General features: G+C 36.9%; 1 protein-coding gene across 11 annotated transcripts in view; it reads left to right on the top strand.

Annotated features, from left to right (window-relative positions):
• CEP152 (centrosomal protein 152) overlaps nt 1-18,449 on the top strand; it is a 143,405-nt gene that overhangs the window by 48,072 nt on the left and 76,884 nt on the right. For all 11 annotated transcript variants that reach the window (XM_044924992.2, XM_044924989.2, XM_044924991.2 and 8 more), the window contains exons 13-17: nt 8,322-8,517; nt 14,954-15,076; nt 15,640-15,749; nt 16,505-16,633; nt 16,755-16,890. In XM_044924992.2, the coding sequence (XP_044780927.2) occupies nt 8,322-8,517; nt 14,954-15,076; nt 15,640-15,749; nt 16,505-16,633; nt 16,755-16,890 (694 nt within the window). The remainder of the gene's footprint in view (nt 1-8,321; nt 8,518-14,953; nt 15,077-15,639; nt 15,750-16,504; nt 16,634-16,754; nt 16,891-18,449) is intronic.

Genomic DNA, 18,449 nt, shown 5'->3' with positions numbered 1-18,449 from the left:
GTCGCATACAGGGTTATCGTTACCATCTTTCTAAATTCCATATATATGCGTTAGTATACTGTATTGGTGTTTTTCTTTCTGGTTTACTTCACTCTGTATAATAGTCTCCAGTTTCATCTACCTCATTAGAACTGATTCAAATGTATTCTTTTTAATGGCTGCATAATACTCCATTGTGTATATGTACCACAGCTTTCTTATCCATTCATCTGCTGATGGACATCTAGGTTGCTTCCATGTCCTGGCTATTATAAACAGTGCTGTGATGAACATTGGGGTACACGTGTCTCTTTCCCTTCTGGTTTCCTCAGTGTGTATGCCCAGCAGTGGGATTGCTGGGTCATAAGGCAGTTAGTTCTATTTCCAGTTTTTAAAGGAATCTCCACACTGTTCTCCATAGTGGCTGTACTAGTTTGCATTCCCACCAACAGTGTAAGAGGGTTCCCTTTTCTCCACACCCTCTCCAGCATTTATTACTTGTAGACTTTTGGATCGCAGCCATTCTGTCTGGCGTGAAATGATACCTCATAGTGGTTTTGATTTGCATTTCTCGGATAATGAGTGATGTTGAGCATCTTTTCATGTGTTTGTTAGCCATCTGTATGTCTTCTTTGGAGAAATATCTATTTAGTTCTTTGGCCCATTTTTTGATTGGGTCGTTTATTTTTCTGGAATTGAGCTGCAGGAGTTGCTTGTATATTTTGAGTGGACATGTTTTTCAGCTTTTTTAGATGGTTTATATGGTAACTTTATGCTTAACGTTTTGAAAAATGGTCAGTTTTCTGAAGTGGCTACACTGTTTTACATTGTCACTGGCAATGAACGAGGGTTTCAGTTTCTTTATATCTTCATCAGCACTTGTTATTTTTTATTTAAGAAACTATAGTTTCCTGGTGGATATGGAATAGTTTCTTATCATGGTGATTTGCTAATGATGTGGTTTTTACTTGATGGCTAATCATGTTGAACATTTTTTCATGTGTTGATTGGCCATTTGTGCATTTTCTTTGGAGAAATGTCTATTACATCTTTTGCCCATTTTAAAATTGGGTTGTCTTTTTACTGTTTAGTTTTAAGAGCTATTTATATATCCTGAATTTAAGTCCCTTGTCAGATACATGATTTGCCTATATTTTTTCCTATTGAGTGAGCTGTCTTTTCTCTTTCTTGATAGCACGCTTTGAAGCACGAAAGCCTTCAATTTTATGAAGGCTAATTTACGTATTTTTTTTTCCTTTGGTTGCCTGCACTTTTCTAAGAAACCATTCTTTAATCTGAGATTCTGAAGTTTTATACCTGTTTTCTTCTAAGAGTATTATCTCTTATATTATGTCTTGAAATCTATTTTGAATTAATTTTTTGCATATGATATGAGGTAGGAGTCTAACTTTATTCTTTTGCATGTGGATATCCAGTTGTTTTGTACCATTTTTTGAAAAGACTATTTTTCACTAAATTGTTTTGGCATGCTTGTCAAAAAATGAATTGATAGAGAATGTGAGTGTTTATTTCTGAGCTCTCAATTTTATCTCATTGGGCTATATATCTTTATGCACTAGATTGCCATATCTTTGTAGTAACTTTTGAAATTGAAAAGTGTGACTCTTCCAACTTTGTTCTTCCTTTTCAAGATTTCTTTGGCTAATCTGAGTCTCTTGTAATTCTATATAAATTTTATGATCAGTTTGTCAATTTCTGCAAAGAAATTAGGCAAGATTGTGGTAGGGATTGTATGGAATCGGTAGAACCATTTGGAGGAATATTGCCATCTTAATAATATTGTGTCCTGATCCCTGAACACTGGGTGTTTTTCCATTTATTTTGGTCTTCTTTTATGTCTTTCAGTGTATTGGTCATACACGTTCATAATTTTGTGGTTTTTGGTGTATGGGTCATGCTTTTGTTAAACTTACTGCAGTGTTTTATTCTCTTGGCTATTCTTTTTGCTGGATTGTTTTATCTCTTATTTATTTTTCTGACCTCACCACATAGCTTGGAGGATCTTAGTTCCCCAACCAGGGATCAAACCTGTGCCGCCTGCAATGGAAGTGTGGAGTCCTAACCGCTAGACCCACTAGGGAATCCCTTGGATTGTTTTCTTAAATTTATTTTCAGGCAGTTCACTACTAGTGTATAGAAATACAATTGATCTGATGTATTGATCTTGTATCCTGCCACATTGCGTAACTTGTTAATTAGTTCAAATAGTTTTTTAGTGAATTCCTTAGGCTCTTTTATAGTCAAGATCATGTCATCTGAAAATAGACGTATTTCTTTCTTTCCAATGCCTTGTATTTCTTTTTCTTGACTAATTGCTCTAGCTAGAAACTCTAGTACAGCGTTGACAGAAGTGGTAAGAGTAGACATCCTTGTGTTGCTCCTGATTCTACATGGAAGTGTTTAGCCGTTCTCCATTAAGCATGGAATCTAGCTGTGGGTGTTCTGTAGATATAGGTTTTCTTTAGATTTTTCTTTCACCAACATTTTGTTTGTGAGACTTACATTACATTGTAGCTGTAGCTACATTGGAGAAGGAAACGGCAACCCACTCCAGTGTTCTTGCCTGGAGAATCCCAGGGATGGCACAGCCTGGTGGGCTGCTGTCTATGGGATCGCACAGAGTCGGACACGACTGAAGCGACTTAGCAGCAGCAGCAGCGGTAGCTACATTACCAGTCGCTGTAGCTCTTTCATTTACATATGTAAATATATGTGTGTGTGGCTTTCATTTGTATGAATATTCCACAGTTTATTTTCCTTTCTACCATTCATAGATTCTTAATGTTATTTTCTGGTGCAATGTACATACATTTCAGTTAGGTATATACTTAGAAGTGAAATTTCTTGTAGTACATGTGTTTCAACTTTAATAGGTAATGCCAAAATCTTTTCCAAATTAGTTGTGCCAATTTACCTCCCCACCAGAAGTGTATGAAAATTGTAGTTGTGCTTTGTCTTCTTGGTAGCACTTGATATTGTCATTAATGTGTAGTGTTATTTTATTGTGATTTTTATTTGCATTATCCCAGATTACTAATGAGATTGAGTTCTATTTAAGAAAATATGTCTATTGTGTTTATTGATGGCTTGGGTATGGGGGGGTGTGTGTGTGTGTGTGAAGAAGGACTTGCTTGTGTCCCTTCTCAGTTTTTAGATGATTTTTTTGTGTGTGCGTGTGTTCTGTTGATTTATAGGAGTTTTTTGTTTTTTTAATATCTGTTCTAGATAGGCACTCTTTGGTTATGTGTATTGCAAATATCTTTTTTCACCTTGGGCTCGTCTTTTTATCCTTTTAATGTATCTGTTGATGAATGGAAGTTCTTAAGCATCAGTCAAATTTTTCCATCTTCATGGTTAGTACTATTTATAGTCCCTTTTAAGAAAAACCTTTCCTTACTGCAGGGTCATGAAGTTATTCTTTTATGCTGCCTTCTGAAAGCTCTATTGCTTTGCTTTATATTTTAGTTTTACCATCTACCTGGAATTGCTGTTCTTGTTAGGGTTTTTCTGACTATTCTTGCTCGTTTACATTTCCATGTGAACTTCCATGTTTAACTTGTTCTGTTCCAGGAAAAAAAAAAATCCTGATAATATTTTCACTAGGATCACGTTAAATATACATATATTCATTAACCCAGGGAGAGCTGATATCTTTAGGATGTTGGATTTACTTATTCAAGAATATAGCATGTCTTTTCATTTGTTTAAATCTATTTGTCTTTAAAGAGTGTTTTGAAGTTTTTCACATTTAGATTTTGCAAAATTCTTGTTAAATTGATGCCTAGATATTTTATTTGCAATAGCGAATGGCATATTCTTTTCCATTATTGCTTCTGAGTATTGTGTGTATATATGATTTCTATATTTTAGGTTATAACCTGTTGCATTCTAATTCTCTTCATAGTAGTTTTTCCATTAGATTTAAGGGTTTTTAGATACAATTGTATCATCTGCCAATGGAGATAGTTTTACTTCTTCCTTTTCACTTATGCTTCAAATTGCTTTCCCTTTAAGCTTAAAGTTCCTGTATTTTATTTAGACATTAGCAGTATAAATGCTCTTTCCCAAAGTGGTTGTACCATTTTGCATTCCCAGAAGAAATGTCTTAGAGAGTTCCAGTTGTTCTCTGTCATTGCTAAAACTTGATAGCCAGTCTTTTAAGATCTGAGCACTTCTAGTGTGTGTGTAGTGATATCTCATTGTGGTTTTAATTTGTATTTCTCTAATGACTAATAATGTTAATCATCTTTTGGTGTGGTTTGCTTCCTCTTTTCTTGACATGCTTAACTGCCATTTGTATATGTTGTTTGGTGTATATATATAGACTGGCGTGCTGTAGTCCATGGGGTCGTGAAGAGCCGGACATGACTTGGCTATTGAACAACAATATGTTGTTTGGTCTTCATGTATTTCAGGATACAAGCCCTTTGTATCAGATATATGTGTTGTGAGTGTTTTCCTCCCCTCTCTGGTTTATCTTATCATTTTCTTATGTTATCTTTTGAAGAGCAAAAGTTTTTTTATGAACTCAAATTTATTTCTTTTTACACTTCATGGTTTTTGTACAGTTCATGAGTTATTGTAACTCAGTGTTAACAAAATTTTTCTGTGATGATTTTAGAAATTCAGTAGTTTGGGCTGTTATATTTACATCTGTGATCCATTATGAGTTAATTTTTTAGTATAGTGTGAGGGAAATTTTGATTTTTTTTATTCCAGTAAACCCAATTGATCTAATCCCATTTGTCAGAAAAACTTTTCTTTTCCAATTGAATTGCCTTGATATCTTTAATTATCAGTTGATTGTATGTTTGTGGGCCTATTTCTGTACTCTTCATTCTGTTCCAGTGGTCATTTTGGTGGGAGCAGTCTTGATAATGTAATTTTATAGTCTTGAAATGGGTTGAACAAATCCTTCAACTTCGTTGTTTTCAAAATTGTTTTGGCTATTCTAAGTACTTTGCATTTCAAAATTAATTTTATGATTAGCTTGTCAAGTAATACAAAATTTGCCCTCTGGACAAATTTGAAACTTAAATTTCAAATTTTGAAATATGTTGAATCTATAGATAGTTTTGGAAGAATTGACATCTTAAGAAATTGCCACTTGTTACTTAACACTTCGGTAAAGCTGAGGGGATAAAAGAAAAGGAGTCTTTCAGTTTCTGAATATGTATGCTGTACTTCTCTATCTAGGTCTTCTTCAGTTTCTCTCAGTAATGTTTTGTAGATTTTATTAAATGTTTGTTTATTTGGTGGCTCAAGAGTCTTAATTGTGGCATGCAGGATCTTGAGTTGTGACATGTGGGGTTTAGTTCCCTGACCAGGGATTGAACCTTGGCCCCCTGCTCTGGGAGCTCTGAGTCTTAGCTACTGGACCACCAGGGAAGTCCCAATGTTTAGTAGTTTTCAGTGTAGAGATTTCCCTTTAGCTGAAGAATTTCCTTTGGCATTTGTTCTAGAGCATGTCTGCAAATTCTTAGTTTCGTTATATGGAAATGTTGTTATATTTGCTGATTACAGAATTCTGGATCAACTGTTCTTTTTTTTCAGCACTTTAAAGGTACGCTGTCCCACTGTCTCTGGCCTCGGTAGTTCCTGAATAGAAAGCTATTGTTATTTGAATCATTGTTTCTGTATATAATGTGTAGTTTTTTTCTCCTGCTGTTTTAAGATTTTTTTCCTTTTTCTTTTTTCAGTTTTCAGCACTTTCATTATGATGTGTCTAAGTGTGTTTTTCTTTTAGTTTATCTCATTTGCAGTTCACTGAGCTTCTTGAAAATGTAAATTATGTCTTTTACCAAATTTGTGAAAATGTTGACTATTCTTTCTTCAAATACTTTTTCTGCCCCTATCACTTTCTCTCTCCTTCTGGTTGTCCAGTTGCATATAATGTTAAGTCGTTTTATGTTGTCCCACTGTTCTCTGAGACACTGTTCATTTTTTTTTTCCACATTAGATAATTGCTATTGAACTATTTTCAGGTCCACTCACTCTCTCCTCTGTCATTTCTATTCTGTTGAGCCTGTCAGTTGAGTTTTTTTTTAACTTTTATATATTGTATTTTTATAATGATAAAATTTCCATTTGGTTCTTTTAAAGTTTTTATCCTCTGTTGAAAATTCCTATTTTTTCATTCATTTCAGTGTGTTTTCTTTACTCATAAAGGCTAGATATTTGCTGCTTTAAACTTTCTAGCAATTGGGTTTTCCTTGTTAGTTTTATATCCAGTGCTTTTAGATTGTATACTAGACATTGTGATTTTTTTTTTTTTTGTATAGAGACTCATATGGGTGTTTCAAATCTTCGTTTATTTTTCTGAGCCTTTGTCACATTGATTTGAATCTGTTCTGTGTATGTATGTGCCTCTCCAGGGCTAGTCAGTGTGAGACTTGTGTGGTTCAAATTTCAGAGAATTTCTCCAAATCTTTCCTGATTTGATGCATGCAGTCTGTTCTCTGCGTGCATAGTTCAGGGCTTAGACTGAGGCTTGCTTATACACAGAATCCAGAATTCCTTCCCCTGGTCATCTCCTCAGGAATCTTCCTGCACTCTTTATCATTGGTTTAAGCGATTTGGTGTTGATATAACTTATAATGGTTTTCATGTTTTTTGCGCTTGAGATTCATTGAGCTTCTAGGTTTTAGGGCGTTTTAATTTTTATCAGATAGAAAAATTGTGGTTATTATTTTTTCAAATATTTTTTCTATCAGCCTCCCCACTCTTCTGGGACTTAACTACAGTTAACTTAGAAAATTTAATATACTCTATGTATTTCTGGTCTTCTTTCTCTTTGTGTTTAAGTTTGCTGTGTCTTTATGTCCATGGATTTTTTTCGTATGCTGTATTAAATAGGCTGTTAATCTCATCTAGTAGGTATATTTTTTCAGATATTTTTATTTTTTGTCTCTGCAAGTCCCATTTGGGGCATAAAGTCTTCCATTTCCCTCCTCATTGTTTTTGTGTCCTCCCCCGCCCCGCCCCGCCCCCACCTCCTTGAACATATAATTCTACTATCTGTCATCCCTGATCATTTTCTCCTGGTTATAGTTCATATTTTCTGTCCTGCTTTATTCATGTTTGGTAAATTTGATTGGATGCTGGACATTCTGAATTGTATGCTTTAGATTTTGGACTTTATTGCAGAAAAAAAAAAAAATACCTTTACTCTTTTTCTGTGACATACTTAAGTTACCTGGAATTCATTTGATCCTTTCAAGCCTTCTTTGTAGGCTTCATTAGATCAGATTTAGAACAAACAGCTTAATCTGGGTCTAATTTGGCCTTATTACTAAGGCAGTATTTGATGCTGTGTGACTTAGGAAGTCTCTCCCCTATGGTTCATTGAAATACAAAATATTCCCAGCCCTACTCTTTTGCTGTGGCTTTCCCTGCCTCGCCCCCATCTTGAGGTAATTTTCTCACATATACCACAGGTCTCCAGAGCCCTTTTTCTGTGTAGCTACCTTCCTCATGATGTTTTGCTCCCCAGATTTTAGCCATTTTGGTTTTCCCATAATGAATTCTGCAACTTGGTGAGACTGCAGAAAGTGGACTCCCTGGGTTTCCTCTTTCTATGCTGCACACTGGAAACTCTCCAGGAAGAAAGCTGCAGCCATTATAGGGCTTACTTTGCTTGCTTTACTTTTCTCAAGCATCACTACACTATGCTGCTTCTTGTCCAGTGACTGAACACCACCATTTCATTTATTTTATTTAGTTTTCTAGCTTTTTTAAAGACAGAAAGAGAAAACTGGTCCTTTTAATCCGTTATGGCAAGGAACAGAAACACTCATTCCAATTTTAAAATTTATTGACCAACTGTAGTGGGGATTAAATTAGCATGGCATTTATTTGTGTTATTTTTTTTCTTTCCAGTTGCTCAGATATCCACCCAGACTTGTGTTTTAATAAAAGAGAGACAGAAATTGTTGATTAGGATAACTAGTGTTTTACTATTCATTTCCTCTTTATTTTCTCATTGTTTCTCTTGGAGTCGTGAAGGACATGTATATATAGCATGCAATTTATCAAAAGTAAAAATGCATGCTCTGCTGAAGTTCATATGGTTGAACTCCGTGCAGTGAGGCAGCAGGACTATGCTTAAGAATGGTCTTCCTGTGAATGAACTTATTTCTATATAGCGATGTATCAAAGGCAATAACCTGTGTATGACAAAGCTTAAAATTGTTTTTGAAATGCGAGTATATAGTTGGATGGGTTGCAAAGCATGGTTACCACTGCAGTTAGTTGCTTTTAAGGAATAGTCATGCTTGATTTGTTACTGGATTTAACCTTAAATATGATCATTTTTCCATTAGCCTTGGGCAGCAAGAAGGCCCAGATGAAGCACTTTCTAAAGAGGAGGTCATCTTGAAGCTGAAGGCAGAGGTGCAGCGTTTGCTGGATAGCAACTCTGTGAAGCGTCATCTGGTGTCTCAGTTACAAAGTGATCTCAAAAACTCTCATAAGAAAATCGAAGCTCTCCAAGTGGAGAAGGAGGAAAAAAGCACTGAGGTAGAATTTGTAAAGCTGTTTTTCAAGACTTAATAAAGAAAACTCTTACAGTTTTCACATTTAAATTAAACCTTTGTCTTTCAGGCATTCATTTGACTTTTTTATAAGTAAAGTTAACTAACTAATTTCTAACTGTTCTGGATCTGCTTTGCTACACATGGGCTTTCTCTGGTTGCAGAAGATAGGGAATACTCTTTAGTTTCGGTGCCCAGGCTTCTCATTGTGGTGATTTCTCTTGTTTCGGAGTGCAGGCTCAGTAGTTGTGGCTCCCAGGCTTAGCTGCCCCTCGGCATGTGGAATCCTCCCAGAGGAGGGATCGAACCCACGTCCCCTGCATTGGCAGGCAGATTCCCAACAACTGGACCACCAGGGAAGTCCATAAATGAAGTTTAAAGAAGGAAATGCCACTTAAAGGAATATACTTTCTGGGTACTCTTGGCACCTAGTAAATGAGACACCACTTAGGTAAAATTCCATAACCACAAATCCAGTGCAGCGTTCTTTATAACAAGGCATCTGCATTTCCTCAAGATCGGCTTGTTCCTGTAGTGCTTTCACATCTAGTTAGACTCTCCACAAAACGCCCTCGCAATTTGCCTCATATTTCCCTGGCCCATGTTCTTAAAAGAATAGTCATTCTACAATGAAAAAAAAAATTAAGTGTATGGTGGTGTTAGAGGTGGGAAAGGCATGTCAGATATGTCAGAGTCCTTGAAACCCACCTTTATATCTTTATAAAGTAAGTTAGTTTGCTTACTTTATAGATAAGATAAATGAAACGAGGAATTTGTGACCCTTCTGGGCTTAGAGTGAGTCTTTGGGTAAATTGAGACTAAAACACTGGACTAATGAATAAGTCAAGGTTATTTCTCCAAGATCATGCTATCAGAGGTCTTTAGGGATGTCCTCTTTCAACATCTGCCTTCTTCACCCTTCTCTGTCTCTAAATCCCAGCTCACCTCTATTCCTATTGGAAAGAAAGATCTAGAAGCTAAGAGGGGAGGGAAGGTAATATATGAGTGTAGGTAGGTGGGACTTGCCTGGTGGTCCAGTGTTTAAGACTCTGTGCTTCTGCAGAGGGCATGGGTTCAATCCCTGGCCAGAGAACTTAAGATCTTCCATGGTGTGTGGTGCTGCCAAAAAAAAAAAAAAAGATGTAGGTAGTGTATTCCTTTTCCTCATGGATGGAAATAATATTTTACTTCCTACTTTGGTACTGTTTTATCTCTTGATCCTTTAAGCTAGGAGTTGTATTCATTAAAACAGTCCTATTAAAGCAAAGTGTGCAAGATGTTCTCTGGCGCTTATTATTGTGGAATTTTAATCGTGCCTAGTTTGCTTTCCAGAAATAATAGTGTGCTCTCACTGTGAAAGCCCTGCCCAGTTTGGTTCTTTCTTCTGAGTAACTATATTTGATGAACACATTGATTTCAATGTTAATAAGCAAATGAGAAATGGGAGACTGTGCTTCCCCACAGCACATTTAACATCTTTAAACCAAGCTCTTTTAACTGTTCCCATATGTTTTTTATAAAGAATGGAAATGAAAATTTGTGTTAGGTTAGAGTTGATTAGTTTAATAAGCATTTTGGTGTGAGTGTGCTAAGGGTAGGAGCCTGATTTGGGGTCTGAACCTTAGCTCTGGTGTCTTGTTGCTTTCTCTTTTCCATATTGAAATCCCTGGTCGGCATTTGCTGTACAGATAACTTTCACATGTGTGGGGATGGCTGGTGGCCATTCCTTGTGTTGTTTTTAACCTTTCCGTTTGCCTCCACACTCTACAGTCTGTTTTATCAGTAGATTAGAGGGAGCCATCTCATCTTTGAATACCCTTTTTTTCCTTTTTGCCAGGTAGCCTTCTGCCATTGGAGAAGGCGATGGCACCCCACTCCAGTACTCTTGCCTGGAAAATCCCATAGACAGAGGAGCCTGATAGGCTGCAGTCCATGGGGTCACTAAGCGTCGGACACGACTGAGCGACTTCACTTTCACTTTTCACTGTCATGCATTGGAGAAGGAAATGGCAACCCACTCCAGTGTTCTTGCCAGGAGTTCTCAGGGACGGGGGAGCCTGGTGGGCTGCTGTCTATGGGGTTGCACAGAGTCAGACACGACTGAAGTGACTTAGCAGCAGCAGCAGCAGCAGCCTTCTGCCATAGTGATTTCTCAGCAGTCTACATTTGGTTTTTCTTAAAGTGAAGCTGAATTCAGTCCTTGATGCTTATGGCTATTCTGCTTCAACTTAACTATATAGAAATCTCTTGAGAGTATTGTCTTGATAATTCTGTGAGTGTTTGCTCAGTAAATATTTATTGAATTATTACATATGTTGACCCATTTCCTAGATGGGGAAGAGGGAGAGGAGGTAGTAATTTAATGGACAGGTGGGTTTTTAAAATAGCACTCAAGTTCTCAGTCATCTCATTAGCAGATGAATGCTTTCAAACTTGGCCTTTGCCTCCTGTTTCTCTCATCTTTTTCTAATGAAGCTCCCTATTTAGTCTGTAAAGTCAGAAAGCAGGGTTGGGGAGGTATGTGGATGAAAAGAAAATCGTTCAGTTTAGGGTTTTTTTTTAAGCTACTTTATGCAAGGTCTAATGGGATTCAGCGATGAAAGAAACAATGGCCATTCTATGAAGGAACTTCGATTCTAGAATATCGGTATCCAGTAGAAATATAATAATGCCATCAGTTCAGTTCAGATCAGTTGTTCAGTTGTTTCCGACTCTTTGCGACCCCACGAATCACAGCACGCCAGGCCTCCCTGTCCATCACCAACTCCCGGAGTTCACTCAGACTCACATCCATTGAGTCTGTGATGCCTTCCAGCCAACTCATCCTCTCTCGTCCCCTTCTCCTCCTGCCCCCAATCCCTCCCAGCATCAGAGTCTTTTCCAATGAGTCGACTCTTTGCATGAGGTGGCCAAAGTACTGGAGTTTCAGCTTTAGCATCATTCCTTCCAAAGAAATCCCAGGGCTGATCTCTTTCAGAATGGACTGGTTGGATCTCCTTGCAGTCCAAGGGACTCTCAAGAGTCTTCTCCAACACCATAGTTCAAAAGCATCAATTCTTCGGCGCTCAGCTTTCTTCACAATAATGCCATATGTATAACTTAAAATCTCTAGTAGTCCCATTACAGTAAAATAGGTGAAATTGATTTTAATAATTTATTTAACCTAGTATATATAAAATATTATCTTCTCAATATGTGATCAATGTAAAATTATTAATAAGACAGTTTATTTTGTGTGTGTGCTCTGCCCTTGAAATCTGGCATGTATTTTCTCCTTACTGCATGTTTCTATTTGGACAAGTCACATTTCAAGCGCTCAACAACCATACGTGGTTACTGGCTACCATAGTCAATACTACGGATCTATAAGAAGATGGACATGTATAACTTTGTATAATAAGGATGATACTAATTACAAAGTGCTATGAGAAGGAATAACTAACTGATCTTGTGGGTGACGTGGGGTACTAAAGTAACCCTTGTGAAGTCTATGAGGGAACTTTTGATCTCTGTCCTCAAGGATAAACCCAGGGGAGAAGGTGGATAGGGACATTTCAGCCTTGAGCAGATGTACATAAAAGGATATAGCAAATAAGCTAGAAATTTATATAAACTTAGTCTTTCTGAAATCTTTAATGAAGCTAAATTCATTAAATGTCTCTCGATTTTTTTGTTTTTAATTGTGGCTACACTGGGTCTTTGTGGTGTGCCGGCTTTCTCTGGTTGCTGCGCATGGAGCAACAACTTTCTCTGTTTGCTCTTGAGTGCATGGGCTCAGTAGGTGCAGCAGGTGGGCATCATTGCCCTGCAGCATGTGAAATCTTAGTTCTCTGACCAGGGACTGAATCCTAGTCCCCTCTACTGAAAGGCAAACCCTGGACCACTAGGGCAGTCCCTCTATTGATTTTTTAGAAAGAACGATCATAGCTAGCATCAAATCCGGAGCTTAACGAAATGATGTTGAACTTTGTGCTTGCTAAGAGAAAGAACACAATAATTTAAACTTCCCTGGATGTCTTTTTAAAGAGAACTGGGCCATCAGAATCCTCCTCTAAAGCCTTTATGTATTAAGAAGGGCAACAAAAATAGTTCATATATAATCTTTTTTGACAGATTCTTTCATAGATGTTTTAAAGGTATTGATATATATATTTCTTTATAAATGCCTTTAGTATGTTTTATATCCATTTCTATTCATCTTATATAGAACAATTTAGAGTTACTATAGAGTTTTTTTTTTTTTTTTTTTTTGCTTTTATGTCATATGACTATTCATAGCAGTGCTGCTTTATGACATTTCCAGGATAATATGTGATCAAACTGAGGAGTCTGCCCATACATAGCACTATGCAGTGATTGGGGGTGGGTCAAATACTATGCTCTTCATTCCAGTTGAACAACTGGGCCATTAAGGTAGAATGTGGCAAAGGCCTTAGAAAAACCAGACTGGCTTACTAGCAGGCAGGGAGCACATCGACACTAAGTTTTTTGTAAGCTTAAGAAATGTAACACAGAGCCCTTTCTATGTGTGATACTTAATAGAGATCATTACCTTACCACAAGCTGTGGTTAAAGCCATACTCTGAATCCAAGGGACTTGATAGGCAATGTTCAGTAGCCAACTCAAAAGGGTCCTGGCTAGAATTTTTTGAGACATAGAAATTAGGAAGATAGTATAAGAGTTGGTATATTACATTTCTTGTGTTTTTGAAGATAATGCCTTCTGTATTCCAGCTTTAGAGAGAGAAATTTTGTTGTGACATTCAAATGGTCCTTTTCTTGTGAAAGACATTCTTAAGAGTTTTGTGCTAACAATTACTGCAAGTGCCAAGTCCCAGTGTGCCTGCAGTGTGAAAATATGTCAAAATTGAGTGCAGTGACTAGCCATGAAGATTGTTTTTTCAGGGCAGCAGTATGATGTTACTTTCATTCTAAGTAATAGAACCTCACTAATAGGGAAGGAAGCACAAATGAATGTCATAAACCTTAAAAAGTAGAGGCCATGTTTAAAAAAAAAAAAAAAGCCATTCTAATAAGTCAACAAAATCCTTTGAAGTCTCATTAATACCCCCAAGTCTGGAAAGCTAACAGAGTAGATATTCTTATCTCCTCTCTCTTCTAACTGGGATAGGAGCAGTGGCTTCTGGGACATGATGGCAGGTGAACCAGCAAAGCCAGCAACTACAGCAGTCTCCCTCTGAAGGAAACGAAGATTAAATGGGAAAAAGAAGTCAAAGGCTTGGGGTTCTGTCACCCCACATAGAATGAGATACACATACCTCTTTTTCCCCCAGTTAGTAGAATGAACTTTGGTACAGATATATTTTAAACATTGAAGGAAAGACCTCAGAGTTCAGGTAACGAATAAAACCAACAGGTCAATTAGAGTAGATATTAAAAAAAAAAAAACTTTGACCTCTTCAATGAACAAATAACTTATAAAAATGGACAAAATACTCAGGTAGTAAGAGGAAAATGCTAACCTATATATATCCTGGAAGGTGAAGAACAAGTGAAAAATGAAGGCATGTAAGAGGTTGCTCTCTGATGGTGACACAAGAAATGGAAATGAAAAAAATTTTGGAGATCCTTTCCCTCATCAAACACAATAATCATTCAATCACTGGCCATTGGTGGCAAAGAGAGCTGGACAGACTCTTGTACTACTTGACGGTATACATGTGTACCAACTTTCTGGAAACAATTTACCAAAGGCTATCGTGAATTCCTATTGAATAAAATGTATGAATTAATATTGATTAAATATGCTAAGCCTAATGGGTGAGAGTGTGATGAAAAATAGAATGTTTGCATAGTCTCAAGTGTCTCTGAATAATATACTTACTATTAATTGCAAAATAGTAACTTTATAGTGGAGGTGCCTGCAGACAGGGCCTTTGACCTTCATCAGTTAGCTGATCAATACCAGTGATGAGGCATATTGATGTCATATGTCTCCTCAGAAGTGTTCACATCACTTCTTTGGTGTTCATGCCAAAAATGCATAACCTAAATTTAATAATGAAGTAACATCAAAAAAGCTCAAATTAAGGGACAACCTACAAAATAAATGATTAGTACAAGTACTCTTCAAAAATGTCATGGATTTAAAAGACAAAGACTGAAAAAAACTGTCCCAGATTGGAGGAGACTAATAAGATGTGACAACTAAATGCAATGTAGAGTTGTAGATTGCATCCTGAACCAGAAAAAGAACATTTAGAGGAAAACTGGAAAACTTTGTATAAGGTGTGTAGATTGGTTAATAGTATTGCATCCTAGTTAATTTACTGGTATTGATAATTGTACTCTGGCTATTTGTACTGTTTTTGTACTTTCTTTGTAAGTATGATATTGTTTCATAACTAGTGCTTAAAAATTTTTAAAAACCTGAACACTTTTGATTTCTCTTTAATATTTAGACTAAAACAGATACCTCAGAAAAACCAACTAATCAGATATGGCCTGATTCTTCTGACATGATTGTCAAAGATGATATACTGCAGCTTAAAAATGAAATTCAAGTTTTACAGCAACAAAATCAGGTGATTAAAAAACTTACCTCTATTTTATGAGAAATCTCATGACCTCATTCAAAAATAGAGAGGTACTATGACACAAAGGTATTAGTGGTCAAGTACATTAGCAGGTAATTAGGATTCCAGTTATTTCCTTTTACTACTGGTCATGTGGTAGTATTTTCATTGGAAGGTAGTATAATTCTAGCTTCCTGTCTGCATAATTGCACGGCTATTGGAAGTATTCTTTCCTCCTTAGGCAGCTCTTGACCAAAAAGTAAAACCTTGCTTATTTATATGGTTGGGAATATTATTGTATTCTAAGACTTGTTAGAAAGCATCAGTTAGCCAGTTCTTCACTGATTGAATGCTTTTATACAAGTTTTTAACGTTTACTCCAATCAAAAAGCTACTTGATAAGCCTATACTCTTACAAGGCCTGAAGAGACTTTTATAGAATTATGAAAATGATATTATGTCAAATAATGTTATAATGAAAGACAAAAGGCACAGAGGATATCAGAAAATAAGATTAGACTAGTCAATAAAGGTGTTTATTTCCTCTAAATACTTTATTCTTTTGTATCCAGGAACTTAAAGAAACTGAAGAAAAACTGAGAAATACAAATCAAGACTTATGCAATCAAATGAGACAAATGGTACAAGATTTTGACCGTGATAAACAAGAAGCTGTTGATAGGTGAGGTACAGACAGAGGCCTCCCTTCTCCCATCTCCTATTACACACCCTTACCTATTACATCTCCCTTATACACACCCCTCCAAAAGATTCAAGTAAAATGATGCAGGTGAACCCTTCCCATTGAGATCATAAATTGGAGAAGATGAGTCCCTGGCTTCTCAAATTAGAATTTGGAACACACTTTCCATAGAAATAATGTTATGTAGTGGGTTGAGTTCTATAGAACCATCCAAATTGTAGTTCATTGAAACAGTAGAGCTTAATGGCTTAATTCTTTTTTTTAATAAGAAAGAAATTTGTGGGAGGAAATAATGTCTTCTAAATACAAAGTCATAAACTTGGAAACAGACTTTTGGAACATAACTTATGTGTGAGTTGGGTGCTTTAGTATTTGTGTTTATAGATAACTTAGAATTTTTGAACCACACCCTCTGTTATTTCAATTATTTTTTTATAAACAAGTTCTAAACACAGACTGTTGTACTCTGTGTGAAGGACTAGGGCATTCACACATCTAGGTTTCTAATTTTTCTCTAGAAACATTTGCAGAAAGAAAATGTTGAAGATTCTCAAAAGATCATCTATTGAAAGTTAACTATTACCACTTTTGGTTGGGGAAGACCAATCTGATCTTAATTCACATTGCATTCGTAGGAAAGGAGTGGGAAGGATGGGAGGGAAACCAGTTCATCTTGCTGTTTCTGGTAATGCTGGGCACTGCCTTAGATTCCGCTGTCTGTCATCTGTCTCTAGGTGTGAGAGGACTTACCAGCAGCACCATGAAGCCATGAAAGCCCAAATACGGGAAAGCCTGTTAGCAAAGCACGCTTTGGAGAAACAGCAACTCTTTGAGGTTTACGAGGCAACTCGCTTACAACTTAGGTGAGAATGCAAGTCTTGCTGCCCTTGAAAGTGTAGAGACAGCTTTCTCTTATTGCATCATTTAGAGGAAAATTGTTCGTTCTGCAGCCTTACATTTAGTTGCTGGTTTTGTGTATCCAAGGTCTGACTTAGATAAGGTGAATAAGGAGATGGCGGCTGTGCAGGAATGTTACCTGGAAGTGTGCCGAGAGAAAGATAACCTAGAAGCGACTCTCAGGAAGAGTGTGGAAAAAGAGCAACAGGCACAGGAGAAGAAGGTACAGAACAAGTCCATGTTGTGCTCACTTCATTGCTCTTTGAAACCAGTACACTCATTCCCTTGTAGAACAGGGAAGACTTCTGTAGAAGGCTCTTTACGTTTGACTGATTAACATGAATTCAGCTCACAAAGTTCAGTTAACATTGAAATGATTATGAAAGCCCTGGTAGAAAATGGCAGATCCATGGGAGAAAGTGATTCTTCCTTGTAGATTTCTAAGAGACCAAAGAGAGTTCTGTAAAAATAAGGGAGGTGGACTTTGAGTCACTTTGAGTCTGAAGCCCAGGGATCCTCATTTTGTGTGTGTGTTTGCTGCTCAGGTGGTTACTCCCAGCCCTGTGAGCACTTCACGAAGTATCCCCCTCAGAGATCTTTTCCTCTGACCCATTTCTCTCAGGATGTAAGCATCCATTTATTCTGGGGAAACGGGCAGGAATTTTGAACTGGGGTATTGTGATACAGGAGGTGATGATATGGGGCTGTGGAGAGGAAGGTCAGTTTAAGTGTGTCCTCCGTCCAGGGAGGTCTTGTCGTTCAGGGAAGCTGGAGGGGCTGCAGTGTCCTCTGTACTCCTGCCTGAATCTTCCAAGTTGCCCTTGGCGAGTGTCCAGGAGTCAAATCACTTAAAAGCAGTCGCCCCTCCTGTCTTCTTCCCTGTCCTGACCTAAGCCTGATCCAGACACCCATCCGCTTCTCCCTTTCCCTTGAGACCAGGCTGCAGACCACAATCTGAAAGCCACCTGCATCAAAATCAGCAAATATTTTTAAAGGCTTGAGGAAATGTTTTTAACAGAGATTTCTGAATAAGTTATAGTAAAGCTTGATGATTGCTACCACCAGACTTGAAAAGAATGTAAGGAGCAGGTGAGGCAGTCCAGTTCATTTAATATTTTGATTATTTTTGAACAGATGAATATGGTAGAAAAACATGCCATGTATACATACCATCTAGTGAAAAAAGAACTAAGGGGAGATGTTTTAGTTTGTGCTGGTGAAATAAAAGCTAGAAAGTGTCTTAAATTACCTAGAAATTAAAGACTTAGCTCAGTAATGTTTAAAAAAATTAAAATAGGGAGAAGATCTAGTGTGATTGTTTTCTTTCTTTCTTCCTTTAAATATATAAATTGTCAAGAACATAAGAGCATTTCTCTCAAAGAGGTCTTTCTTTTCGGAAGTATATTTCCTAGTAGTTTTAAAAGAATCAATTTGGCTGTAAAATTTCACCCCCCATAATCAATCAGTTGCAATTAATAGCTGATACTAACTGGTATTTTGGCTCATGAATTCTTGTGCGCTGGGGCAAGAAGGAAAGTTAAAACTATTTGGGCCTTCCAAAAAAACCTACAAGTTACTTTTTTTCTTTAAAATTTAAAATTATAGTAAAATTGATTCTTTTTTATTTGATGTCTGGTTTTATGGATTTTTAACCCATGTATGGATTGAAACAGAACAGTCTAATCACCCTAAAAGACTCCTCTGCACTATCCGCTTGTAGTTATACCCATCCCTCACTTAAAGGGCCAGTGTACCTAAAAGCAGTAAAAGTTGAATTCCTTT

This window comes from Bubalus bubalis, chromosome 11, assembly GCF_019923935.1.
Source record: "Bubalus bubalis isolate 160015118507 breed Murrah chromosome 11, NDDB_SH_1, whole genome shotgun sequence".
NCBI classification, from domain to species: Eukaryota; Metazoa; Chordata; class Mammalia; order Artiodactyla; family Bovidae; genus Bubalus; species Bubalus bubalis.
The sequence above is the reverse complement of the archived record's forward strand: the minus strand, read 5'-3'. Positions and strand labels throughout refer to the sequence as shown.